A 27,591-nucleotide genomic window follows, 5' to 3' on the forward strand; every position below is an offset into this window, starting at 1 on the left:
GAGTTAAGACCTTTTGAAACTGTTGAAAAAATAAGCAGATTAATTTAAAGGATGAGACAACCAGAGAAAAAGGGAACCAACATAATTAGACCAGATAAATGTTTTGAAGCCATGGAAAGTAACTGAAGCTGTTCTAGTAGGTATGGTTGCTGTGGAAGTTAAGCCTCCCACAACTTGATGATGTTATGTGATCCTATCTCGCCTACATTCTGAATGATGGGTTCGGAGCCGATCCCTCGGCTCCGACTCGGCCCGCTTATGCCAAAGAGCGAAGTCTCTTACTGGCTGAGCTTACCATATCCCAGGATGCACCACTACCAGTCCCCCAGATCTCGTTTGCCGCTAACAAGTGAAGACGTGGTCTCGAGCTGGCTGAGTTAAGTAGTGATTATTTCACTAGTTTTTCTGTCAGGTTTTTTCTTCATTCTCTACAAAAAGCTGTTTTAACAGCTATTCTTGTGTTTTGAGTGTGTTTGACAAAATTCACTTGGTGAATTCTTGTGTTGTGAGTGTGGAGTAGAGTACCTCTTGTCTGGAAAGGCCTTTCCCGGTCTTTTATTTGTAGGTGACTTCGGTCCTGTTTTAAATCATTTACATTTCTCTTCTTTAAATAAGAACTAACTGAGAGAAATTATTACATTTACAGAGTTTGTGCTGTGTTTGACTAACTCAGAGTATTGCGAGTGATAACTGTAAGCCTATTCTAGGTGTGTCACCAGTGTTCTTTACAGTTACTTTGAAATTTCTATAATGTCACAGAATCCTAGGCCTTCGGCTTCAAGAAATGTGTAAAATGTAGCTTCAAAATGTCCATCACGGACGATCACTCGCTATGTGTGTATTGCTTAGGGGCAAAGCATTTACAGGAATCATGTAGTGTATGTCACGCTTTTTCCTCAAGGGTCCTCCAGGAGAGGAAAAATAAATTAATTCTTAAGGGATTAATTAAACCTTCTTTCAAGAAGCTTTGGCATCCTCTCCTTCTCCGCCAAAGAAAAGGGCGTCGGCTCCGACCAGTCCGTCGGATCCGATCGCTAAGAAACAAAGGCAGGCCTCTCCTTCGGCTCCAAGGACTTCGGAGCCGAGGTCGGAACGGTCTGCCTCGATGCCACCAGTATCGACTCCTCTGGCTTCGGAGCCGATAGCTGGGGCATCGAGGCGGGTCATCTTCGCCGGCTCCACAGCCTCGGAGCCGACAAAGGTTGCCCGCTCAGACACTTCCTCCTCGGCGCCAAGTCCATCTCGCACCGATGGAAACTGGTGTGTATTCCTCGGCGCCGATATTCATCGAGTCGCCTCAGAGCCGGTCCCCTAGCCCTTTGGGGCCGTTGGAGAGGCCGTCTCGACCCGTTCTGTTTCCTCTCGGTCTTCGAGGATGTCAGATTCTGATATAGACAGGGTGCTCCAAAGACTGTTCCAGTCCCCAGCCTTCCAAAAATTTGTTTCGTTCCGACCCAGTTGGCTTCGGAGCCGATGACCTTGGCCCACCCATTGCCATTCCTCCTCCGACTGCTTGGCTCCGCCGGAGCAGGTGCTGTTGGAGCCGATGGAGATCTCAGGGTCGGCTCCGACCCTTACTCCAACCCGGCCTCGGGTCCGAGTTTGGTACGGACGCCTTCGGCTGGACCCGGGGTGATGTTTCGGGACCTATGCTTTGGGTTCCGAGCCTCCCTCGGTGCTTCGGCTGGTCTTCCGTCGACTATCACGGCTCGGGACCGGACACTCCCAGGATTCTGGGGTCCGCTTTCAGAGCCATGAGGAGTGCCTTGGCCAAGTCCTCTTGCCATCTCCCGGCTTTACCGCACCTTCCCTAGACGTGGAGACTGGGTCTTTGGCAGTTCCCTGTCCGTAGTCAGCGGAGCCCGGGCCTGAGGTTACCCCAGTGGGGTTCCCTCCTCCTGAGGGTTCTTCTGAGCTGTCTTCGGAGGAACCCCAAGGAAGAGATCGTGCAAGAGGAAGCACGTGGACTCCCCGAGTCTATTACTTCAGACACTGATCTGGATGATGCAGAGGGGTCCCCAGTCGCCCTCGGATGATGTCTCCTTTGCAGACATCTTAGAGATCCTCAAACAACGAGGCGGCTGGATATCCAAACCCTCTACTGACGAGTCAGTGCTCCTCAAGGCCTTTGGGGCTCAGCCCTCCGCCTCCTGGGTGTCTCCGCCTGACGAGCTTCTGGATTTAGTTTGTCGAAGGCGTGGAACATCCAGATACCGTGGAACCAGTCCCTTCTCGTCCAAATACATTTTTCTCTGCTCCCCCCGAGCAGGAGTTCCTCACTAAAGGCGTGGCTGTAGGTGCCATGGTGGTGGCATCTGCTACACAACAGGACGTGGCAGAGGCTTCAACGCCCATCCATCCTCCTAATAAGGAGTCTAGGAGTATGGACAGGTACGGAAGCGCACCTGACTTCAGCGGCCTTTACTTTAAGGTCTCTGAATTATTTGGCACATTTTACCAGGCTTCAGAGGGATCTGGTCAAGGAGTTGTCAGATTCCTCTCGGTAACCTACCTGAGCAGCTAGCCCAGTCGGTTAGCTCTCAGTTGGCTATCCTTACGCCAATTTCTAACTCGTCCATGAGGCTCATTTCCTATGCGGCAAGGGCGGGTAGAGCGGCAGGCACAGGCGTGGCTCTACGGAGACAAGCCTGGCTCCGCTTGTGTCAGTTCTGGAGGCCTTCAAGTCTTCCTTCACGACGCTCCTTTGATGGGTCCTCCTTGTTTGGACCCAAGGTTAAAGACACCCTTACCCGCTGTGAACAAGAGGGAAAAACTTTATCTGCCGAGGTGCCGTTATTCCACTCCCTTCGGCCTTACCCCAAGGCTAAAGGAGGGGAAAATGTGGTTCCGCAAATCCAGTAAGTTTTTCTCCCAACAGCAGGAAGAATCCCTTCCAGAGGCAGAGGACGGGAAATTTTTCAGGGAGATGCCGTCCCAGAGGCGGCAGAGGGCCCCGCAATTCTGGAGACCGCGAGTCCTTTCGTGGCTCTTCAGCCTCCCACACGCCATGAGGGATTGCCCGGCTGTGCTGCTCGAGCCATTCGGGTGTCGTTTTGCCAAGCACCTAAAAGCCTGGGAGTCAATCACTCAGGACAGATGGGTGCTTCGATCATTGCCGGAGGTTACACCATCCCATTCACATTCTCGCCCCACCGTCCAAAAGAATCCCGGACCCACCACCCAGTCAAAGGGCAATGGCAGCCGCAGAAGCTTTAAAGCTGCTAGAAAAAGGAGTCATCCAACCGGTCCCCACAGACCAGATCGGATCAGGAAATTACTCCAGGTTCTTTTAGTGCCAAAAGACAGGGGACCTGAGACCAATATTGGATCTCAGCAGACTGAACCAATCCGTCACGAAATCCAAATTCAATGGTCACGTTACAATCCATTCTCCCATTGTTGGAGAAGGATGTTTGGATGTGCTCCATAGACCTCAAGGACGCCTATTATCACATACCGATACATCAGGCGTCCAGGAGGTATCTGCGCTTCAGCCTGGGAGTCAGTCATTACCAATTTTGCGCTCTGCCCTTTGGTCTCACCACAGCCCCCAGGGTGTTCACCAAGTGTTTGGCAGTAGTGACGGCTCACCTGAGAAGTCTTGGATTCCAAGTGTTTCCCTATCTGGACGACTGGCTCCTGACTGCCACCACCAGGCATCTACTAATGGACAACCTCAAAGCCACCATCTCCCTGGGTATTACCCTGGGGATTACATTCAATTGGTCAAAGTCTGTCTTGCTGCCCTCTCAACGCATAAAGTTCATAGGAGCAAAGATAGACTCAAGATTGATGCGTCTTTCTTCCTGCCGAAAGGATCCAAACTTTACAGGGCCAAGTTCAAGCTCTGATCTCGAGATCCAAAGCCCCAGCTAGGATGGTTCTACAAGTTCTAGGCTCAATGTCTGCCACGGTTCTTTTAGTCCCTCTGGCAAGATTGCACATGAGGATTCTTCAGTGGCTATTGTCAACGCAATGGTCCTTTCAGGATCTTCCCTCAATCATCACATCATGATTACGGATATATGCAAAAGGGACCTTCGCTGGTGGCTTCAGACATCCAATTTGGATCAAGGAAACCCCTTTGTTCTTCCCTCTCCAGTGGTTACCCTGACGACAGATGCCTCCCAGATAGGGTGGGGGGGGCATTGTCTGGGCAGGCTAGTTCAGGGCTCCTGGCTTCCAGACGAAGCTCTTCTCCACATCAATGTGTTGGAGATGAGGGCTGTGCTTCTATCCCTTCAAGCCTTACACAAGTTTCTTCCTCAGGGCATCATCGCCATCCACACAGACAACATGTCGGTGGTTTGGTATCTGAACAAACAAGGAGGGACCAGATCATACCCCCTTTGCAGAGAGGCCATGAGAGTGTGGGAATGGGCTGTAGCTACCAACCGCTTCTTGGTAGCGACCCACATCCCGGAAAGTCAAATATATTGGCAGACAAATTGAGCAGGACAATTCTCACTCCTCACGAGTGGTCTCTAAACCACACAGTAGCAGCTCAGGTTTTCAGGAGATGGGGACGTGCTGCGACCTATTTGCAACTCCATTAAACACCAAGTGCCAAAGGTTCTTCTCCTTGATCCCACATCAGGGAGTACCAGCCATGGATGCTCTAGCACAACCTTGGCCAACAGGGCTACTTTATGCCTTTCCTCCAATTCCGCTTCTTCCCAGAGTTATTCAAAAGCCTCTCAACTGGGGTCTTCAATGATTCTGATTGCCCCGTACTGGCCTCGCCAGGTATGGTTTCCTACCTGAAGAAGCATGCAGTGGACGATCCGTGGACTTTAGACCTGATTCGGACTTGCTAATCCATCAGTCGGGACTTCGACATCAGTCCCTTCAATCTTTGAAATTGACAGCTTGGCTCCTCCACTTCCGACTTTAGTTAGAAGGCACACTCTAGACCCGGAAGTTGTTCACATTTTATCTTCGCCCACAAACCCACCACTAACAAATTGTACCTTAGTAAGTGGAAGAGGTTTGCTGTCTGGGCTCAACTCAAGGGCTTAGACCCTATCACTGCTCCTGTCCCAGAGGTCTTAAAATTTTAACATCCTTGTTTAATCAGGGATCTTCTGTCTCAACTATTAAAGTCCAACTAGCGGCTATCTCTAAATTCCACGAATCCATGGATCCTCCTTTGATGAGCAGCAGACTATGCAAAACTTTCATTAAAGGTGCGAGCCTATTAAGACCACCAATTTTTCATCCTGCACCTCCGTGGGATCTTGATTTGGTGCTTCGCGCATTAACATCTCCCCTTCGAACCGGCTGCTACATGCGAGTTAAAATATCTGTCTTGGAAAACTGCCTTCTTAGTTGCAATTACTTCGCAAGAAGAGTTTCGAGCTTCAAGCCCTGTCTATTAAGCCACCGTACTTGATTTTCCACAAGGATAGAGTATCACTTAGGCCTAATCCATCCTTTGTCCCAAAGGTCTGTTCTAGTTTCTGCCTCCAACAATCTCTAGAGCTACCGGTTTTCTTCCCAAAATTCTCCAATGAAGCAGAATACACTCTTCATAAATTGGATGTTCACAGGCAGTTACGCTTCTATTTAGACAGGACTCAGCAACTTCGTAAGTCAGACCAGTTGTTTGTGTCCTTCTCAGATAATAAACTGGGCCAAACCATCACAAAAGCTACTATCTCAAAATGGATCAGAGATTGCATAACTCAGACTTATTCTTCTTGAATAAGCAACTTACAACATCTATCAAGGCTCATTCTACCAGAGCTATGGCTACTTCTATAGCTTTTCATTCCAAGCTCGCTATATCGAAATCTGTGCTGCGGCTACTTGGTCCAATCCGCACACTTTCATTTCACACTACAAATTAGATGTGGCATCCAGAGGACGAGCTTCATTTGGTTCCACGGTACTCAGGAGTGTTTTCCAGTGAGCCACCCAGGATTCAGGTGCTAGGACGCTGTCCCATCATTCAGAATGTAGGCGAGATAGGATCACATAACATCTTTTAGTTATGTACTCACCATAACTTCAGATGTTTGGGATCCATCTCACTACATTCCTAATACCACCCTCCTTCCCCCTGCCTTGGAGATCAGAAGAGATTGAACGGTTTTGAGTTCTACTGTTTTATCTTGTTTCATCTGACGATGTTATATAAGCAGGGTGTGCATGTGTGCATGTATGCGACAAACTAGATCTGGGGGACTGGTAGTGGTGCATCCTGGGATATGGTAAGCTCAGCCAGTAAGAGACTTCGCTCTTTGGCATGGCAGAAATCGGGTGCCGAGCCGAGGTTCAACCCATCATTCAGAATGTAGGCGAGATGGATCCCAAACATCTGAAGTTATGGTGAGTACATAACTAAAAGTTTTCAGTCTCATAAATAAGTAAGGAAATGTGTACGCGGGGGGGGGGGGGGGGCTTATTCTCAGAGTTACCTAGGAGAAACAGTTCAATCCAGGACAGCATAGGAACTGTACCCACTGCCAAAGTTAATTTGAAACTGTACCAGATACCAGTATGTCAGAGATAAGCAGTTAAGAAAGTGGTACAAAAATTGCTCAAAGTTGAGGTTATATTAGAATCCCAGAGTGAGTGTAATAACCCCAGTCTAGTGATCTCCAGGTTTGATGGACCGGTGTGGCTATGCATCATCTTCAAAAACTAAAATAGCTTATCTGAATTCTAATTAATATCCTTTACCTAGTGGATGAACTGATTGAAAATTTGGGCAAAGCTAGGCTTCTGTCCACTTTGCTTTTAACTATTGGCTGTTGGCAAATTCTAAAAGTCCAAGATGCTAAACAAAAATATTTTCCATATCAGATGGGTTTTGTCATCACAGAGTGCTGCTGTATGGTCTCCATGGATCAACTGCATTATTCCAGGGGCTGACTGAGAAAGTTCTTAAACCACATACTGGATATTCAGCAATCTACCTGGATGATATAATAACATGTTCTGAAGAGTGGGAAAGCCATATTTCTAAAGTTCAAGACATTTCAGACTCCCTATTAAGCTGTGTTGCCTGTTAGCTAAACTGAGTGGAAGTTAGGCATGATAAAAGCCTATTATTTGTGCTGTGTAATAGGCTGAGGGATAGCAAAGCCACGGGCAGAGAAAATTAAAGCTGTATAAATCTGGCTCATAGCAGCCAATAATAAACAGGTTAAGGCTTTTTTAGGCCTGGGTAGCTGCTATTATAAATTAATTCCTACTTTTTCTACCATTGCATGCCCTGTGATGGACCTGACCAAGAATAAGTCTACCTTGAAGGCTGTGGACAGTTTTAAAATATATGCTGTTTTCAGAACCAAAACTGCCAGCAGCAGACTTTTCAAAGCAATTCTTTGGGCATATACACAGATTTTCATTATGGTTTCACACTATACATGGGGATGTATAGCAAGTAAGCAATATTAATTTTGGGTGGCACAGTGGTGCAGTGGTTAACATTGTTGCCTCACAGCAAGAGGTTCTCCGGTTCGATTCTTGGCTGGGGTGCCTTCTGTGTGGAGTTTGCATGTTCTCCCTGTGTTCGCGTGGGTTTCCTCTGGGTACTCCAGTTTCCTCCCACATTCCAAAGACATGCATCTGGAGCATTTCTCCCCGGGCCTCCGCTGAAAACAGGCTCTGTGGAACCTAGTCGGACATTCCTGGTCAACAAATGTTAAATAAATAAATAAATAAAATAAGATGTTATTCAAATACTGAAAATGCCATCCAATAAAATGAGCCTGCACCACCATAAAGTGCTAGTTATTTGTTAGGGGAATTTGTGTTAATCACTAAGACCTTGCGGTGTAGGTTGTACCATCCAAATGTTTGCAATCCAAAATTGTCTGCATGGGACGTGACCCCCACCCCCCAATCATTATAGTTTTAAAATTCAGTATGGGTGCGGATGGGCTGTCTTGGGCTTATGTCCTATATGACTATGCTAGAACTGGTAGGTATACACTAAGTTAGTGGGAGTCAAATGGCATAGTGACCGCAAAACCATAGAAGCACACTGTCTGTTGTGGTGTTATATGGACTAAAGTTAGAAACATGCTGCTTGTTCACAGGTATATACTATGCTAATGACCACCAGGGCCTTTATAAATTAAGCCACATGACCTAACCCAATTGCATCCTCTGGTAAAGTGTGTCTTAATTTGGGGGGGGGATATGTTTGTTAGGGGTACTTTTGATAGGAGGGGGTATATTAATTAGAAGGTTGCTAAAAAGGTATGTGAGGGAGTATATTAGTTAGGGAATGTTTACTATCAACCTTTGTATATCAGAGGTATGCGAACCAGCCCAGGGATGAATTTGATTACCTAGCCAGTGTTCAAGGTTATGTTTGAATAGGGTTAGTGATGAACTCTGCCTCACATGGATGGGGACCCTGTTCTAGAGCATGGCCATCCTTTCAGTCACATACCTGTCTCACCAGCATGTTCTTTTTATGTTGCAAGCAAAGTTCAGATCCCTGGATCTAGCATTTCTGTTAATTTTATGGATGCTGAAAAGCTCCATTAGCCCTGGATCTAAGGTTGCTTTATATGGCAAGCACAGATCACCTGTCAACAGCTTGTAGGAGACCAAGTATAGACAGGACTCTAAGACGAACTCTGTAGTACAGTGTGTTAATACCCTGGATTTTCTTGTTGAGGAATCTCTGTGGGCACTCTGACTGTTGCATATGCCTAGTCAAGTACATAGCAAAGGGGGAATTGTACTTAATAATGGGTCTAATACGGAACCAGTGGAGTGGTGCTGTAACTTCCTTGGACCTGGATGCCTTGCCCTTACTTATATGTTAGGCAACATAGAATAAATTTCTTACTACCTTGGCCACGTGTTGGTCAAAGGCCAGATTGTTCAAGTACTATTCACTCCCCTGTCTGATCTTCCCCAAAGCGGACATTCTCACATTATCTTATGTAATACTAACAAACTCTGCTAAATATAATAGAGTTGTTTCTGCTATCCCCACATCCTTTACTGTCCACTTTCTCTTCCAGTAATGCTTTCTTAGTCATTAAAAATTGGGTACCTGCACAATATCACCATTGTCTAACTACAAAAATGAACTGGCAAAGATCTGTTATTGACATCATGAAAAAATGTACTGTTATCACAACCTCTGTACAAGAGAAAAAATGTATTTTACTGTATGTATGATAGATACCTCTTGGGTAACTAGATTGCTAAGTTGTCTGTTTTGAACATTCAGCACTTTTTTTCCTTGTGTTACGCTAAGAAGCTGTAATACGTATGTAATATGTTTGTATATTATATGTTTGTACGTTGTGGTCTGTAATTAGAGCTTTTCTCCCCAGGCTTCCACTGAAAATTGGTTCTATTTGACCTTGTCAGACTTCCCCAGTAAACAAATGTCAAATAAACAAATATATAAATAAGTAAGTATATTCCCAGCCTTGCATCCTTCTTAAAGATATAAGCACACACACTTTACACTCTGATCTACAAGGTCTGTGTACAAACAAACTAAAAATATACATCTACAAAAAAATCTTACTAAAACTAACCAGTATGCATATTAAAAAGAGTAAACCAAAATTAAAACAAGAATACAACCTTATATGTACATTTAATGAATAAGTTAAACCAGGAAAAGTACATCAACTTGTTGCTGGCCAGTGTGGGACAGTAAAAAATAAGTGTCCTTATAAAAGTAGTGAACAGTTCATATAGAGTAACACTAAAATCAGTACTTAAATACTTAAATAAGGATAGTGGCAAAATAAAATAAAGTTAGTCCTGTAAACAATGTTGCAATTTTCTAAGTTCCAGTACACTTTTAAGGGAACAGTAGTAATTTAGTCCAGGCTTTCTGAAAGAGTTTAGCTTTAATTGCTGTATGAGTTCACGTTTTTCCAGTTCATTCAAGATATCAGCTTCAAGATCACCCATGTGTATGTGATCCATTATTTAGAATTTAAAACCTGTGTGTCTTCTATGCAGAGAAAGGTGTTTGACTAGTGCATTGTTTTTACAACCAGAGCGGATTTCTGCACGATGACATGAAATCCTACACTTAAGTTTATTTGTAGTCTTCCCACATAAAATGCATCACATTTGTTGCACTGTGCCCTGTAAATTACTTTGTATTGTTAGTCACCCCTCTACTGATCTTAATGATTTTCTTTAAATAAGGGCAATAAAAACTATGAATCCACAACCACCAATACAGGCAACCACAAAGTCAGCGAATCCAAACTTTATTAAAACAAGAAAATATCTCTAGTGCCTCGGCCCCTGGCCTCAAAAGCTACTTATATTCTAACAACCACAGAACATTAATTAACACAATTAAGTAACATAGGTTCATAGGTTCATAGGTTTGTACTAGGCTATCTGCCCCAAGGCATTTATAAGCCTAGCCCGAATTTTTGTGGCTTACGCCACCCCTTATATGAAAAAATACTGTACCCATTAGTTTGTTGTGCCTTTGTCCAGCAGTGACACAGAGATGATTCCCGGGGTAAACCTACGATCTCCCATCCACAGGTCAAGATTTCTCTTGAACAGAGCCAGCGAGGTGCTCTGCCTCACATGGACCGGGACTCTATTCCACAGCATAGGGAGTCTCTGAGTGATAAATCTATCCCTCCAGCACGTCCTATTTATATCCGTGCTAAGGTTTAAGTCGCTTGCTCTAGTGGTTTTGGTGGATTTGGATTTTTTGAGGTGGAGCATGTCCATTAATTCCGGGTTGGACATGACCTTGTATGTCAGGCACATGTCACCTCTGAGCAGACGGTATGTGACTGAATAGAGCTGGAGTTTCTTCAATCTGGCAGCATATGACAGATTTTGGAGTCCCTTTATCCTTTTGGTGAGAAACTTTTGGGGTCTCTCCAATTGCTGCAGATGTCGGGCGAGATACATCCCGAATGGGGCATTGTACTCGATCATTGGTCTGATAAGTGAAGAGTACAGGGGAACAATGACCTCACTAGATCTGGATGTGAATCCCTTCATGATCAGGTGGGAAATGTAGAAGGTCTTTCTAACCACTTTAGCAACGTGAGTGTCAAAAGAAAGGCCACTGTCAACCTGAGTCCCCAGGTCCCTGATAACCTCTTCTGTGCTTAGTGGATTGCCACCTATATGGTAGCTTGGGGTTACCTTGTTTTTCCCACTATACATTTTGGCGTTTAACTTCAGGCCATGGCTCTGGCACCAGCTATCTGTTTCCGTGAGTCCCTTCTGAAGGATATCTGTGTCCGATGCACTTTCCACTTTGGCGCCCAGTTTGCAGTCGTCTGCAAACTTTGTCAGCCAAAGTCCTCCCATGTTGGCCTGTACTTCTGAGAAGTAGATGCCGAACAATAGGGGCCAAGGACCGAGCCCTGTGGGACACCACTTGTGACCGGCTTGGAGTCTGACATAGCGCCAGCAACTCTAACCCTGTGGGTTCTGTCCTTAAGCCAGTTTGCAACCCATCTTGTGACATATGGGTTTACATTTAAGCTGGTAAGTTTTTCTACAATACCCGAGTGGGGTATTGTGTCGAAAGCCTTTGCAAGGTCAAGGTAGGCTGTATGGACTGCCTTTCCCTCATCAATGGCCTTGGTGACTGTTTCAAAGAAGTTGACCAAGTTCAAAAGGCATGATCTTCCCTTGACAAAGCCAAACTGGGTCGGGTCCAATGTCTGCAAGTCCCCTATATCTTTGTTTATGAGCTCCATTATGATCCTCTCCATAGCTTTGCAGACTAGACTTGTTAAGCTTATGGGGCGGTAATTACCAGGGTCCGTAGAGGCACCGCCTTTGTGGAGAGGGACCACAGTTGCCGTATGCCACTCCTTGGGCATGTATCCTGTGGTAAGGCTGAGATTAAACAGCTGCCTTATGTGCGGGTTTAATTCCTCATTTAGCTCATGTAGCACACAGCCAGGGACACCATCCGGTCCCATTGATGCTGTGTTTTTAGCTTTAGAGAGAGCAGCTTTCACCTGCGCATTTGAGATGTCTGGGAGGCTACACTCCGCTGGGATAGTTATCTCTCCTTTAGGGGAGAGGGGTGAAGTTTGCACTGAACCTGTCTGCCAGTATGTTGGCAATGTCTGTGGGTTCAGTGATTTTTGTATCATTTTGGACTAATTCTGAGCATATCTGGGAGTTTCCACCCAGGTTCCTAACATAGCTGAAAAAGGCCTTATGATTGTCCTTGGATCCATGGCAATTTTTCTCTCAAAATTGGCCTTAGTTGATTTTATGAGTGCTCGTATTTTTTTACTAATAATGGTCAGGGGTGACTTCCTTTGTATGGATTTTGTTCTATCATGTAATAGCTTTCTCCTCTTATTGTAAAGTTTGTTAATGGCTGGGGTCCACCAGACTGGACGCTTGCCCTTTGTGGAAAGAGTCTTTGTTTTATTTGGGATTGCCTGATCCATGCAGTCCTGGAGGTGTTCATAGAAGGCATTTGTAAGGGCTTCCGCAGCTTGGGTTGTGGTTTCCACTGTCTCAGGGGCCTTGAAGGATACCACACCAGTCTTGAGTAGTGTGAAGTTTGCTTTAGAGAAGTTCTTCACTGTGGTCTTTTTTGTTTGGGGTGGGGGCGGATGTGGATTTCCAGTGAGATTAGTTTATGATCAGATCTCACCAATGAGGGATATACTTCGTGTGGAGCATTTTGTCCCCATGTTTGTGATAATGAGATCTAGTATATTTTCTCCTCTCGTGGGAACAGTGACTAGCTGTTCCATGGTATTTGAATTTATGAACTCCAGGAACCGTTGGGCTAGAAAGTTAGGGCTTGAGTAATGTTCCCAGTCTATATTCGGTAGTTGAAGTCACCCAATATGATGGTGTTTGAGATACATTTATACCCTCCAGTGTCTTCAGGAAGGCTGTGGGGTTCCTGAGTTTGAGAGGGTGGCCTGTAGCATGCTACAATTTGTAGAGCAGTTTTGCCTATGGTTAGTTGCACCTGGATGGTTTCCGACGCTGCGTTGCCACCAACCTGGATGTGTGGGTATCCTTTATGAATATGGATACACCCTCCTTTTGTGGTGTGGTCCGGGTTTTGGGGCCGAACGCATGATATGAGGTAAAACCTGATAGTGCCGGGTGCTCTCAGGAGCCTTGAACCAGGTTTCAGTTACAGCACAGACATCGATGTTCTCCATACTGAGAAGGGCCTCGAAAAGTGCGTGCATTTTGAGATTTAGACTTCTGGCATTGAGCAGCATTACCCTCAGTTTCTTCCCATTTTTGTTTTCTAGGGTGGTAGGTTTAGAATTTGAGCCTTGCCTAAAAGGCACTATGGGGTGGCAAGAGCCTTAGCCAATATCCGGAATCCCAGGGGTGACAGGTGCAAGCCGTCCCATGCGAAGCAGCGTGGCTTGTCAAGCATGTCATCCCAGGCAGACAGACACTGGATCCCCTTTGAATGACACCAGACATTAAGCCAATTGTTAAAGCTGATCATCTTGTCTCTATATTGTGGCATCATTCTTGGTGAAGGAAGGATACTGCTCAGGGTTAGGGTCATACCTGCCTGGGCTACATAATCAGAGAGCTCCTCTATGTCTCTTTTCATGTAGTCCAGGGAGGTGCGTCTCAGGTCGTTCACACCAGCATGGACAATGACTGTGTCATATTTGTACTTGCCGTGGAGTGACCCGAGTGCTTGTGTTACTTGGCAGATTCTAGCTCCCAATAGAATCTCACATTTAATTGCAATAAACCACTCATCAGCTTAAATGTTAACCCATACATCACAAGATGGGTTGCAAACTGGCTGAGTGACAGAACCCACAGGGTCAGAGTTGCTGGCGCCATGTCAGACTCAAAGCCTGTCACAAGTGGTGTACCACAGGCTCAGTCCTGGGCCCACTCTTGTTTGGCATCTACTTTTCCGAAGTACAAGCAAACACAGGAGGGTTATGGCTGACAAAGTTTGCAGATGACTGCAAACTGGGCGCCATAGTGGAAAACACATCTGACACAGATATCCTTCAGAAGGGTCTCACAGAAACGGATAACTGGTGCCAGAGCCATGGCCTAAAGTTAAATGTCAAAAATGCATAGTCATACCCTTCGGACCCTTCAAAACAAGGTTACCCTAGCTACCAAATAGGTGGCAATCCACTGAGCATAGAAGAAGTTACCAGGGACCTTGGGACCCAGGTTGATAGTAGTCTGTCATTTGACACCCATGTAGCTAAAGTAGTTAGGAAGACCTTCTACATTGCCCACCTTATCATGAAGGGATTCTCATCTAGATCAAGGGAGGTCATAGTCTCCCTATACTCATCACCATCAGACCAATGATTGAGTACAATGCCCCATTCGGAATGTATCTGACCCGACACTTGCAGCAGCTGGAGAGGCCACAAAGTTCCTCACCAAAAGGATAAAGGGTCTCAAACATCTGTCCTATGCTGCCCGACTGAAAGAACTCCAGCTCTATTCAGTCGCCACCATCGCCATGCTCAGAGGTGACCTTTGCCTAACATACAAGGCCATGTCAAACCCAGATTTGATGAATATGCTTCACCTCAAAAAATCTAGATCCGTCAGAGCCACAAGGGCGGGAGACTTAAACCTCGACATGGCTATTAATAGAGGACGAGGATAGATTCATCACCCAAAGACTCCCTATGCTGTGGAATAAAATCCCGGTATATGTGAGGCAGAGCACCTCGCTGGCCTTGTTCAAGAGAAATCTTGACCAATGGATGGGAGATCGCAGATATACCCCAGGGATTACCTCAGTGTCACTGCTCAACAGAGGCACAGCAAAATAATGGGTATAGTTCCCCATACTAAAGGGGTGGCGATGTGACACAACTATGGGCTAGGCTTGTAAATGCCCTCGGGCAGATAGCCTAGTATGAACCTATGAACCTATGAACCTATAACAATTTCCAATTACATTTAACATTCAGATCAGTAGAGGTCAATGTACCAAATTTTAAAATAAAAAAATATTTCCTTAAAAAGCAATTTATTTTTTAAATTAGCACCAAAAAATGATTTAGCTTTTTCTGAAATAGTACCTCTTAAACAACTCCCATCCATACCATGATATACATTAAAATGAACAGCCAAAGGGCTCTCCTTTTTTTTTTTATTTTTTATATCTCTTAAATGTTCCTGCAACCTTAACTTGAAAGCCCTTTTAGTCTCCCATGCATACAACAATTTGCAGTCACATTTCAACACATAAATAATACCCTCACTGTTATAATAAAATACATAATTTGGCCTGAAGGCTAAAAGTCCTCACAGTATGTTTACAGATTGAACAGTGGCCACACGGTATACGGTATACGTTTCTTCAACTAAAAAAAAAAAAAAAATGGCCATGAACAATCATGTCCTTAATACTCCGACATTTTTTAAAGGACAAGAGACGTTTGTCAGGCAAAAGCTTAGCAGAATCTTTATTCTTAGGAGAAAGCCGCAATAACAAATAATAATATCCACCACCTTTTGAGTAAATACACTATGTGTAGTCACAAAATAAATATTATTTTAGGAAGTTACTCCCGTAACATTTAGGCCAGACCTAGTCCTATAATAAAGCTTGCTCTGTGTGTGTGTGTGTGTGTGTGTGTGTGTGTGTGTATATATATATATATATATATATATATATATATATATATATATATATATATATACATATATATATATATACATACACACACACACACACACACACACACACACAAAATTTACAGTTAGCTTCACATCTTTTAGTGTTTCTCTCATATAGTTCATAGGTAGGTACTAGGCTATCTGCCCTGGGGCCTGTACAAACCTAGCCAAAAAGGTACCATGGTTCGCCACCCTAGAAAATTATTTTCCGGTGCCCCTGTCGAGCAGAGCCACAGAGGTGATCCCCAGGGTGAATTTTCTATTTCCCATCCAATCATCAAGATTTTTCTTGAAGAGTGCTAATTAGGAGCTTTGTTTGATGTAGATAGGTAGTTTGTTCCAGAGTATGGGAACTCTCTGGGACAAGGATCTATCCCTCCAGCATGTTCTACTTATTGCGGTGACACGGTTTAGGCCCCTAGAGTGTGTAGCTCAGAGGGATTGGGATTTCTTTAAGTGGAAAATGTCCAATAGCTCTGGCTTTGACATAGCTTTGTATGTTAGGCAGAGATCGCCTCTGAGTAGGCGATATGCGAAGGAGTAAAGCTGGAGTTTTTTTAAACGGTCTGCATAGCGCATCTGTTTGAGGCCGATAATCCTCTTTGTGAGGTATTTCTGCAGCCTTTCCAGTTGTTGTAGATGTCTTGTGAGGTACATACCAAAAGGGGCGTTGTACTCTATAATGGATCTAATGAGTGATGAGTAGAGGGGAACAATGACCTCTTTTTTCCTGGATGAGAAACCGTTTGTGATGAGATGTGCCATGTAGAAGGATTTCCTGACTACTGTGGCGATGTGCTTATCAAAGGAGAGACTACTGTCCACCTGTGTCCCAAGGTCTCTTATCACACTTTAGGTGTTAAGTAGACTACCACCTATGTGTTGGTGCATGGGTACAGAGTTTTTACCAAAGGGGATGACAGTGCACTTTTTGGCATTGAGCTTGAGGCCATGGCTTTGACACCAGGCATCTGTCTCAGTGAGGCCCTTTTGTAGGATGTCCACATCATTAGGAATTTCAGTCATGGCTCCTAGTTTGCAGTCATTTGCGAACTTCATTAGCCAGAGACCTTCTGTGTTAGCCTGTACTTCAGAAAAGTAGATGCCAAACAGGAGAGGACCCAGGACTGAACCTGTGGTACTCCGCTTGTCACTGGTCTGAAGTCGGATTTGGAGTCTGCTACTTTCACAGTGTGGGTTCTGTCAGTGAGCCAGTTGGCAATCCATCTTGTGACATAGGGATTTATACCTAGTTTAGTGAGCTTATCTGTAATTCCAGAGTGAGGGATGGTGTCAAAAGCCTTGGTGATATATAGATAGGCTGTGTGGACCACCTTACCCTCGTCTACGGCTTTGGTGACTGCTTCAAAGACGTCAGTCAGGTTTAGGAGACATGATCTGCCTTTTACAAACCCGAACTGGGTGGGGTCCAGAGTTTGGAGATTATCAATATCTTTGTTTATAAGTTCCATGATGATATGTTCCATGGCCTTGCAGACCAGGCTCATTAGGATAATGGGGCAGTAGTTCCCGGGGTCCGTGGTGGCTCGTCCTTTGTGGAGTGGGATAACCGTCACTGTGCACCATTCAGTGAGCACAAAGCCTGAGGTGAGGCTATGATTGAACATGGCGCTTAGGTGGGGTGCCAGTTCATGTAGAACGCAGCCTGGGATGTTGTCAGGTCCAATAGATGCTGTGTTCTTGGTTTTGGAGAGTCTGATTTTTACCTGTGCAGACGTGATTACAAGAACTTTGCATTCTTCCAGTATAGAGATGGGCCCTTTAGGGGTGGTGGTGGGGGGGGTAAAGTTAGCACTGAACCTATCTGCCAGGATGTTGGAAATATCAGTTGGTTCTGTATATTTAGTGCAGTTGTGCTGTAACTCAGAGTAGATCTGAGTGTTGCCATTGAGATCCTTGACATAGCTCTATAATGCTTTGTGGTTGTCTTTAGAGTCAGTGGCGATTTTGTTTTCATTTTTTATATATATATAACAATAGAAAACAAGCAAACTGATTTAAACAAATTACCCAATTAACCAGTAAAAAAGCTCAAAACTGAGACCTAGTCCAGCAGTCTTCAGTCAGACAAGATCTAACAAGGCACACCAGTTTCAGAAAGAAACATTTCAAATAAGCAGGCACAATAATCCTTTAACCAGAAATTCCCAGCTCAGAAGGGCAGAATCTAACCTCTGCTCCCACAAGAGTGCAGACCACAAACCTTCTTAATGTAAAATAACTGGCCTGAAGCCCAAGTGCTTAAACCAGAACTAATACACTTTTAGAATAAGAGACACTTTGCCTTCAATCAGCAATTCCCAATTTAGGAGGATGTAAGCTACCTGTCCTGCCACAACAGTGCAGACCACAAACTTTCTTAATGTAAAACAACTGGTCTGAAGCCCAAGTACTTAAACCAAAAGGCTTAGAATAACAGTTACAGTTTAATCAGGCTACTACCAAGCAGTAATAAATGCAGCAGAATAAATACAATTGAGTACTTTTAAGAAGAGGCAAAAGCAAAATAAAGTGCATTTTTTTAGTAAAGTGCAAGGAGAGAGGAAGGAGGAGCAGAGGTTAAGAACCTAAGTGTGTTGGCCTTCACAGATATTCTCTCTGTATTAATTAGAGTAAACACCAGACTGGGAGAGGTGTCCCAGATCAAATTTACAGTAGGGGCGGGAAACTGCAAAGCCACCAAGTATAACAACTCTACAAGAATAGGGTGAGAGGAAGGGGGGAAAACTGTTTCAGGACAGATGAGAAACAAAATAACTCAGTCAGGCAAAATTAAGACAATGCAGAACTCTGAAATGTTAAAATGTCAAGAAATATACTTCTCAATCAGCGATATTGTATGAGAATCACACCAGCTAGAACACCAGGAGTTTTCAACAGTGTATGCAAGAGTTTACAAACAGAAACTATTTTTAAATCAGTAAGCCTTGAAACAATCAGATGACACAAAAGCTGTTAGACTAGGCTTAAATTCATGAAAACTTATAATGCTCCCAGCCTTCCTGTAAACAAAGGATGGGCTTAGCCTAAGATGTTAATCAGTTAAGGGTTTCCTGTGACTATAGCCCAGTTTTCTTTAATAACATTTTTGATACTGTGATAATCCAGAGTGTATGTCAAGATGCAGCTATTTTTGCATTTGTTCTCATTGGAATTTCTTTGTATTCTCCTAATAGGGAGTTGAGTGAAAGTGCTTTGATCCTTTTTAGTTCGATAATGGATTCCTGGATGTTTTTTAACATCTGAGTTTCATAGCTTCTCAAAAGGAAATTATTCTGTAAATTGTTCAGGTTTCTCAGAAAGTTTGTGATGAAGCTATCATTCTGTTTATTCTTTTGTTTTGTTTGGATCGCTTATCTGTGTGCTTAATAAAAGATTTTTAACTGGAAACAGACTGTCTACACTGTTTGGATTAATTCTGAATACCTAATAATTCTGTATAATTAATAATTATTGAAATTTTTATTTTATTTTTTTGGTTTAGGATGTTTTTAAGTTCGCTACTTCTACTACCATTTTCTGATTTTTTTCTGCTTTTTAATGTATAGTGATTAGCTAGACATACAGGAATTGTGTTGTTTTGGACCCACTATGATTATATAGTGGATTGTTTGAGGCTTAGGGGATACCACGGAGGTGACTTGTTTCTGATTTTTCTTTCTCTCATATGAAAATTTCAACATTTCTGTTGCTTTTGTAGGCCTTTATGTCTTCAGTCAGAAAATCAGTGCTTATGACTGTGGCAGAAAGCTTCCTTGAAATATTTTCACAACAGATGTGTAATTTGTATTGGGATGTATCACACTTGATGCTGATATGATTGTATCAGTTTCAACTTGTGTGTTTTTTGCCAAATTAAAAAAATCCAAGATAAGAATCTTCCCTTTCTAGTTTCATTTTACATAGTATTGCTTAGTTAGTAGTTTCGTAGTTTACTGTTGTTTATTGCTGCAGTGCGTACAGCCGTTATACAGATGTTTTTTTCCAGGTTTAGAGCATCTAGTCCCCCCTCTATAAGGAACTATTGATTCATTTGCTCCACTTAGAACATTTTAATGTAAAAGACAAATATTTATTATAGGTTGCAAAAGAGGTTATATTATTTTTAGAGTAAATTAAACTTGTATTGATGTCTCTGAAATTATGATAAAGGAGAATATATTCTTGCCAGGAATAAGTATGACAGCTAGCTTAAAGAAAACAATTATTTGTCTTTTCAGTTTCTAAGACACAACAGTATCAAACTTTATGGATTAAATAAATGATGTCATAGAGACTACATCTCAGTGACTGATGCCAGCCTGCTTTCAGACAGTTTTAGTAATTTTTTACTATGGAAAAAAATTGTCAGGTCCCCTTCCTAGAGATTTTTAGTGCTTCATTTTTTTCTGTTTGTTTAATAACAGAAGAGAAATTGTTACATGGGCTGGAAAATTATTACTGACTGCCCACCTGTCACATGTGAATATGTGGTATATTTTAGGTTTCCTATTTCTGACTGCATATCACACATGAATGTGGTGTATTTTTGGTTTCTAAGGTCAAAGTTTCCAGGGTATTTCATACACACAGTCCTTCCCTTGAAGTATTTTTGGCTGTTAAGATTAACTTTTCCAGTACTACTTAATGCCCCCCTTCATGGTTTAATGACATCTGTGTTACATATTATCTCGTTCAACATCTGGGAGTTGTCAGACGTTTTCCCTGCGTCACCCAAAGAATGTGGTGGAAACAAAATAAGATTTCTTGCCCTTTTTTTAACCTTCATCATTGGTGTTTAAGAATCTAATTTATATCCCATTACAGTATCTTTTAGATAATGATGATAAGATGTCTTTGTGCAACATGACTTCAGGCCGGGCCATGGAAGTGATAATGCATACTGTCACTGTGTATGTGAAAGAATGAATGCTGCTGACTGTCATGATGCTTTTGTTTTGTGTTTAGTAACATCTTGGATACCAAGAGAAAATACTGGACATTAGCTTTTTGAAATTTTTCTTGAAATAATTTTACAGTTATTTAGTGAGTAGAAAGGTGAATCGAATTGTTGGTTCTAATAGCAGGGCAGACTGCATGTATCTAAAGGGGTATCCCTGGGTGCATCCTGGGGATCCTTGGCTTCTTATAAGAAGTACAAAATGATCATAAATCAGGAAATTCAGCCAACCTTTATTCAAACTTTATAAAGGTTCATATTTGGTCTGAAAGTAATTTCTCACATTTACATTGTAGGAAATCAAATTCAGTTTGCCTGTTTTTTTTCTGTTGCCTTTGCTTTTAAAGGTATTTCATTTTGTAAAGTACTTACGGCCAAGAGCAAAAATTTAAACTGTATAGACCATGCTCAGTTCATGTCCAAAATTTTAGCCATTTCATGACCTTTTAACACCTAACTTGCATTTTCCTTTAAATGCTAGAAAGTGGTTGTAATTTATTTTATCTATATTGGATTATAATTCTTTTATTTTATATTATATTTTGATATTTCATTCTACTTTAAAATCTCATTATCATTTTGTATATTACTGTACGCTCAGACTACAAGCCCGGATAAATGGGGAGGGTTGCATCAGGAAGGGCATCCGGAATAAAACTTTGCCAAATATTTCATGCGGACACCAGTAACTATTTCCATATCGGATAGGTCGAGGCCCGGGTTAACAATGACCGCCACCAGTACTGTTAGCCAACAGGGTGCTGGCGGAAATTGGGCTACTGTTGGCCAAAGGAGGAGAAGAGGCGGAAGGCATGGCTGAAGGCAGGAAGAGAGGAGAAAGGCTAGGACTGAGGTAGTGAGTGTCGGAACTTTGAATGTTGGCAGTATGACTGGTATAGGGAGAGAGCTAGCTGATATGATGGACAGAAGGAAGGTTAGTATATTGTGTCTGCAAGAGACCAGATGGAACAGGAGTAAGGCTAGGTGTATCGGAGGTGGGTTCAAATTGTTTTATCATGGTGTGGATGGGAGGAGAAATGGCGTAGGAGTTCTCCTGAAGGAACAGTATGTTAAGAGTGTTTTGGAGGTGAAAAGAGTGTCGGATAGAGTGATGTTTATGAAGCTGGAAATTGATGGTGTAATGATGAATGCTGTTAGTGCATATGCTCCACAAGTTGGGAGTGCGATGGATGAGAAAGAAAAATTTTGGAGTGAGTTGGATGAAGTGGTGATGACTGTACCCAAGGGTGAGGGAGTGGTGATTGGAGCAGATTTCAGTTGGCATGTTGGTGAAGGGAACAGAGGGGATAAGGAAGTGATGGGTAGGTATGGTGTTAAAGGAATGCAGAAGGTCAGATGGTAGTGGATTTTGCAAAAAGGATGGACATGGCTGTGGTGAATACATATTTTAACAAGAGGGAGGAGCATAGGGTGACATACAAGAGTGGAGGAAGATGCACACAGGTGGATTATATCTTATGTAGGACGGCCAGTTTGTAGGAGATTGGTGACTGTAAAGTGGTGACCGGAGAAAGTGTAGTTAGGCAGCATAGGATGGTGGTTTGTAGGATGACATTGGTGATCAAGAAGAGGAGGAGGAGTGTGAGGGCAATACCAAGGATCAAATGGTGGAAATTGAAAAAGGGTAATTGTGAGGTGGAGTTCAGGAATGAGTTAAGACAGGCACTGGGTGGCAACGAAGAGTTACCGAATAGCTGGGTAACTACAGCAGAGCTAGTACGGGAGACTGCTAGAAAGGTGCTTGGTATGACATCTGGACAGAGGAAGAATGACAAGGAGACATGATGGTGGAATGAGGAAATACAGGAGAGTATACAGAGAAAGAGGTTGGCAAAGAAGAAGTGGGATTGTCAGAGAGATGAAGAAAGTAGACAGGAGTATAAGGAGCTGAAGTGCATGACAAAGAGAGAGAGGTGGCGAAGGCTAAGAATAAGGCATATAAAGAGTTGTATGAAAGGTTGGACACTAAGGAGGGAGAAAAGGACCTATACCGATAGGCTAAACAGAGGGACCGAGATAGGAAAGATGTGCAGCAGGTAAAGGTGATAAAGGATAATGAGGGAAACATACTCACAATTGAGGAGAGTGCGTTGAGGAGATAGAAAGAGTACTTTGAGAGGTTGATGAATGAAGAGAATGAGAGGGAGAGAAGGATGGATGATATGGGGATAGTGAATCGTGAAGTACAATGGATTAGCAAGGAGGAAGTAAGGATAGCTATGAGGAGGATGAAGAATGGAAAGGCTGTTGGTCCAGATGACATACCTGTGGAAGCATGGAGGTGTTTAGGTGAAATGGCAGTGGAGGTTTTAACCAGATTGTTTAATGAAGTCTTGGAAAGTGAGAGGATGCTTGAGGAATGGAGAAAAAGTGTTTTGGTACCGATTTTTAAGAATAAGGGTGATGTGCAGAGCTGTAGTAACTACAGAGGGATTAAATTGATCAGTCACAGCATAAAGTTATGGGAAAGAGTAGTGGAAGCTAGGTTAAGAAGGGACGTGATGATTAGTGATCAGCAGTATGGTTTCTTGCGGGGAAAGAGCACTACAGATGTGATGTTTGCTCTGAGAGTGTTGATGGAGAAGTGCAGAGAAGGTCAGAAGGAGTTGCATTGTGTTTTTGTAGACTTAGAGAAAGCATATGATATGGTGCCTAGAGAGGAGTTGTGGTATTGTATGAGGAAGTCAGGAGTGTCAGAGAAGTATTGCAAGAGTGGTACAGGATATGTACGAGGGTAATGTGACAGCGGTGAGGTCTGCGGTGGGAGTGACGGATGTGTTTAAGGTGGAGGTGGGGTTACATCAAGGATTAGCTCTGAGCCCTTTTTTATTTGCAATGGTGATGGGCAGGTTGATAGACTAGATCAGACAGGAGTACTCGTGGAGTATGATGTTTGCAGATGACATTGTGATCTGTAGTGAGAGTAGGGAACAGGTGGAGGAGACCCTGGAGGGATGGAGATATGCTCTAGAGAGAAGAAGAATGAAAGTCAGCAGGGCTAAGACAGAACATATGTGTGTGAATGAGAGTGAGGATAGAGGAATGGTGAGGATTCAAGGAGTAGAGGTGGCGAAGGTTGATGAGTTTAAATACTTGGGATCAATAGTTCAGAGTAACGGTGAGTGTGGAAGAGAGGTGAAGAAGAAAGTACAGGCAGGATGGAGTGGGTGGAGAAGAGTGTCAGGAGTGATTTGTGACAGACGAGTACCAGTAAGAGTGAAAGGGAAGGTCTACAAGAAGGTAGTGAGACCAGCTATGCTATATGGGTTGGAGACAGTGGCATTGACAAAAAGGCAGGAGTTTGAGCTGAATGTGGCAAAGTTAAAGATGTTAAGATTTGCACTGGGTGTGACAAGGGTGGACAGGATTAGGAATAAGTATATTAGAGGGTCAGCCCAGGTTGGAAGGTTTGGGGACAAAGCCAGAGAGGCAAGATTACGTTGGTTTGGACATGTGCTGAGGAGGGATGCTGAGTATATTGGGAAAAAGATGCTAAGGATGAAGTTACCAGCTAACAGGAAAAGAGGAAGGCCTAAGATGAGATTTATGGATGTGGTGAGAGAGGACATGCAGGTGGTTGGTGTGACAGAGCACGATGCAGATGACAGGAAGAAATGGAAACAGATGATCTGCTGTGGCGACCCCTGACGGGAACAGCCGAAAGAAGATGATGATTGTATGCTCAGACTACATAGGTTCATAAGTACTTACTAGGGTACTAATATGTGAGTATCTTTAGAAGCCGTATATCCTATGATGTTTTTCGCCCTTATATTTTTAAGAATGAGTAACCCAGAGATGGCGAGAACATTTACATGTTGTGCCCCTACATTTTGTAGTGCATCACCCTTTCTGTAAGAATGGAATTAGGCTAGGAAGTAGTATATGCATGTAAATAACATTACAGCTTACTTCGCATATTTCTTATTCAGCTTTTACAGGCACACAGCAGTAGTGAGTGAGTTAGCTAAGGGCAGTACTGCACTGTTTTTTTTCTCTCTCTCTCTCTTTTTTTTTTTTTAGAAGTCATTTATTTACAGGATTATGGTTATAAAACAGAAGAACTGTCATATTGTCAAGACATTTATTTTTCTGTTCGAGGGTTTTGTGTTTAGACATTTGTTATTGATTATATTGGTGGCTGTAATTAATGCCTCATTACAGGAGAGAATTCCAATTCTTTTTCAAATAGAAGTAAAAGAAAATTTTAACAAGGCTGTGTAACTTCATGCACATTAAAATGATTTGTACAATATGTAATGTAGTCTGCGTACTGAAAGTCTGTCGTTTAGGTGCAACTGTTTTTATTTTTTCAGGCAAGAGCTCTGTTGCAGACTGCTGCTGGACTTGCCCCACACCTATATGAACCGCATTTTAACTTTGCCTCCATCTCTGAAAAGGCAAGTATACATACTTATTCATTCCCCTTTCACATTATGTTTGACTTTTTGTGCCTGTTAGTGCATATTTTTTTATTTTTGTAGCATTTTTTTCCTTTGTCCTTTTGGCTGTGCATATTAATTTTATTTATTATAGTATTTCTTTCCTTTGTGTTTTTAGTTAATTGTCAGTGTTGGATTAACCTTTCCCATCCAGCCTCTAACAGCTCCTTGTCGGGCAGTGTTGAACCTAAAAGAATTTTCCCCTCTCTAATGCAGTTCACTATGAATGCTGAAAGCAGCAGCAGCAGCAGCATTGTACACAAAACAGTGGCTGTCCCAAACCTTAGCTCAGTTACTAGCCATTTGTTAACTGACCAGCTTTTGCCAGGTGCTGTCTTCAGTCCTGTAAAGTGCATTTCTTTTTTGTTCCCTCTAACTAGCAGTTTGAGAGGCTAGGACTTCGAGTTTTGTGTTAAAAGGTTACCTAACAGACAGTACGAATTAAGTATACTTCCCTAAAACAAGATATTACAAGGCAGCCCAGCTCACTGCTCCTTTTAGCTTGCCTAGTGTTCTAGCTGCTATGTAACTGAAGGAGAAAGGGAGAGAGAGAGAAATTTAGGTCTTGACAAACCTACAAGCTAGACATATGTAGTCTGCCCATTATTATATATAATGTAAATATGCCCAGCAGGATTAATGTAGTCAATAAAAATATTACATATTTTCTATATTATGTCTAATTCTAGGGATGTCATTGTTCCCCTTTACTCAGTCCTCATTAGGCCAGTCATTGAATATAATGTCCACTTGGCATGTATTTGTCCAGATAAATGGAAACAACTGGAACACTCACAGAAAATCTTCCCTAAAAGAATAGAAGGCCTAAACAGCATGCCCTATTTGGACCGACTCAAAGTCTTGTCACAGACAGTACTCTGTATACTATATACTCCTAAGAGATAACCTGTGTCTGGCATACAAAGCATCCTCCAACCCATTATTTATGGATTTACTGCACTTAGCAAGTCTTTTGGCATCAGAAATACTGTCTAGGAATCTAAATCTCTTATTTATTTAATTACATTTGTTTACCAGAAAAGTCCGACTTGGCCAGAAGCCTATTTTCAGAGGAGGCCCGGGGAGAAAAACTCCACAGAAATAAGCAAAAAACAATAAATAGATATTACAATAGTATACACATAGTAAGATGCAGAGTACACATCATCCAGTTAGTCTATACAAAGAAGTATTCGGTGCTGTTTTCTAGTACATACAAGTTCAAAAAAGAAAATTGCAGAAGCATTTCAGTAAAGATCACTTTGAGAATAATAAAAGTAGTACTGTGTACATATTAAATAGTAGTTATGAACAAATGAGATTTCCTTAGCACTGAGGAGAGGAGAAAGTGAGGAAAGGAGTGGACAGTATAGTGAGAGAATTATAGATATAGTGTCAGTCAGGTATGGTGCAGCAGCAGTGCCAGTTTTTGGATAGATGTTCAAATAGTAGTAGTTTAAAATTGGTAGAGTCAGGTGTGTTTTGTAGGGTGTGGGGTACAGAGTTCCAGAATTTGGCTATTTGATTTGAGAAGAGGGCTTTACCATGAGTGTTGTTAGCTTTGTTTACTGTGAGCCAGTTTCTGTCTGCAGATCTTAGACTTGGTGGGCATGAGTAGGGAACAACATGTTCCTTGAGGGATGGGCAATTGTCAGGATGGAAGATAATATTGTGTGTGAATTTAAGTTGGTAGAGATAGAGAAGGTTAGTTAGCTCGAGCCAATTTAATTTATGTAGAGTAATACACTGGTGAGTTTGGTGGGGACGGTTGGCTGTGAAGCGGGCTGTTTTGTTGTAGCAAGTTTCCAATTTGGTTAAGTCTGATTTTTTTTAAGTTGGTAAACAGCGGGAAACATAAAAGAGCGTAGAGAAGAGGAATGCTATGGATATGGCTAGTCTGGTATTGTCAGTGAGGAATGTACAGTGAGCCATGTTTAATGTGAACTAAATCTGAGTTTGCTGTCAATGATTTTGTTCAAAATCATTTTACTTGTATTAGCAACAAAGTGTGCACTTTATATTCTACATTGCAGCTGTTTGTTTTTGGTCTGTCGTATTTAATGGTCTGCTTCTAACTGTGCTCTTCACACAGAGTGGTACCAAAATGTTATTGCCTGTACCAGTGCTTCATTTTTTCCATGGCAGTTATGAAATGTTGGATGATAATTGATTGTAGCAAGATGCTATCTTATCTTTTCTAAATCCAGTGAAATGAATTGATTGCTTCTAAGTGATTTATTAAGTATTTTACCTAACAATTTTGCCTTGTGCCAACTAATACATTTTTGTTGTCTCTCTTTTTCTACTCTTCCTTTCTCTCCTGCTCCTGTTTTGTTACATATCTGCTTTCACCTCTCCAGCTTGCCTACCCTCCACTAGGTGACTATTAACCACCAGGGAACTAAGGACCCATCCCAATCATCCAGCTGTAACAACACCTCATAATAGTAACCCTGTGCTCTCCCAAGAAAAGGAATAAGAGAGTATGTGTTATTCTTAATACTGGCTTTATAGCTAAATCATTAAACTGCTTAATCCTTGTTGTTGTTAATTGTAAGCCTC

General features: G+C 42.7%; 1 protein-coding gene across 1 annotated transcript in view; it reads left to right on the top strand.

The window, feature by feature from the left end:
* Positions 1 to 27,591, top strand: part of TTC8 (tetratricopeptide repeat domain 8) — a gene marked incomplete in the record, with an annotated part of 1,400,571 nt that overhangs the window by 1,305,055 nt on the left and 67,925 nt on the right. The window contains 1 exon segment of the mRNA XM_044073859.1: positions 24,904 to 24,987. Within this exon segment, the coding sequence (XP_043929794.1) occupies positions 24,904 to 24,987 (84 nt within the window).

The sequence above is a fragment of the Protopterus annectens genome, chromosome 6.part0 (assembly GCF_019279795.1).
Source record: "Protopterus annectens isolate FY-2018-M chromosome 6.part0, PAN1.0, whole genome shotgun sequence".
NCBI lineage: Eukaryota > Metazoa > Chordata > Ceratodontiformes > Protopteridae > Protopterus > Protopterus annectens.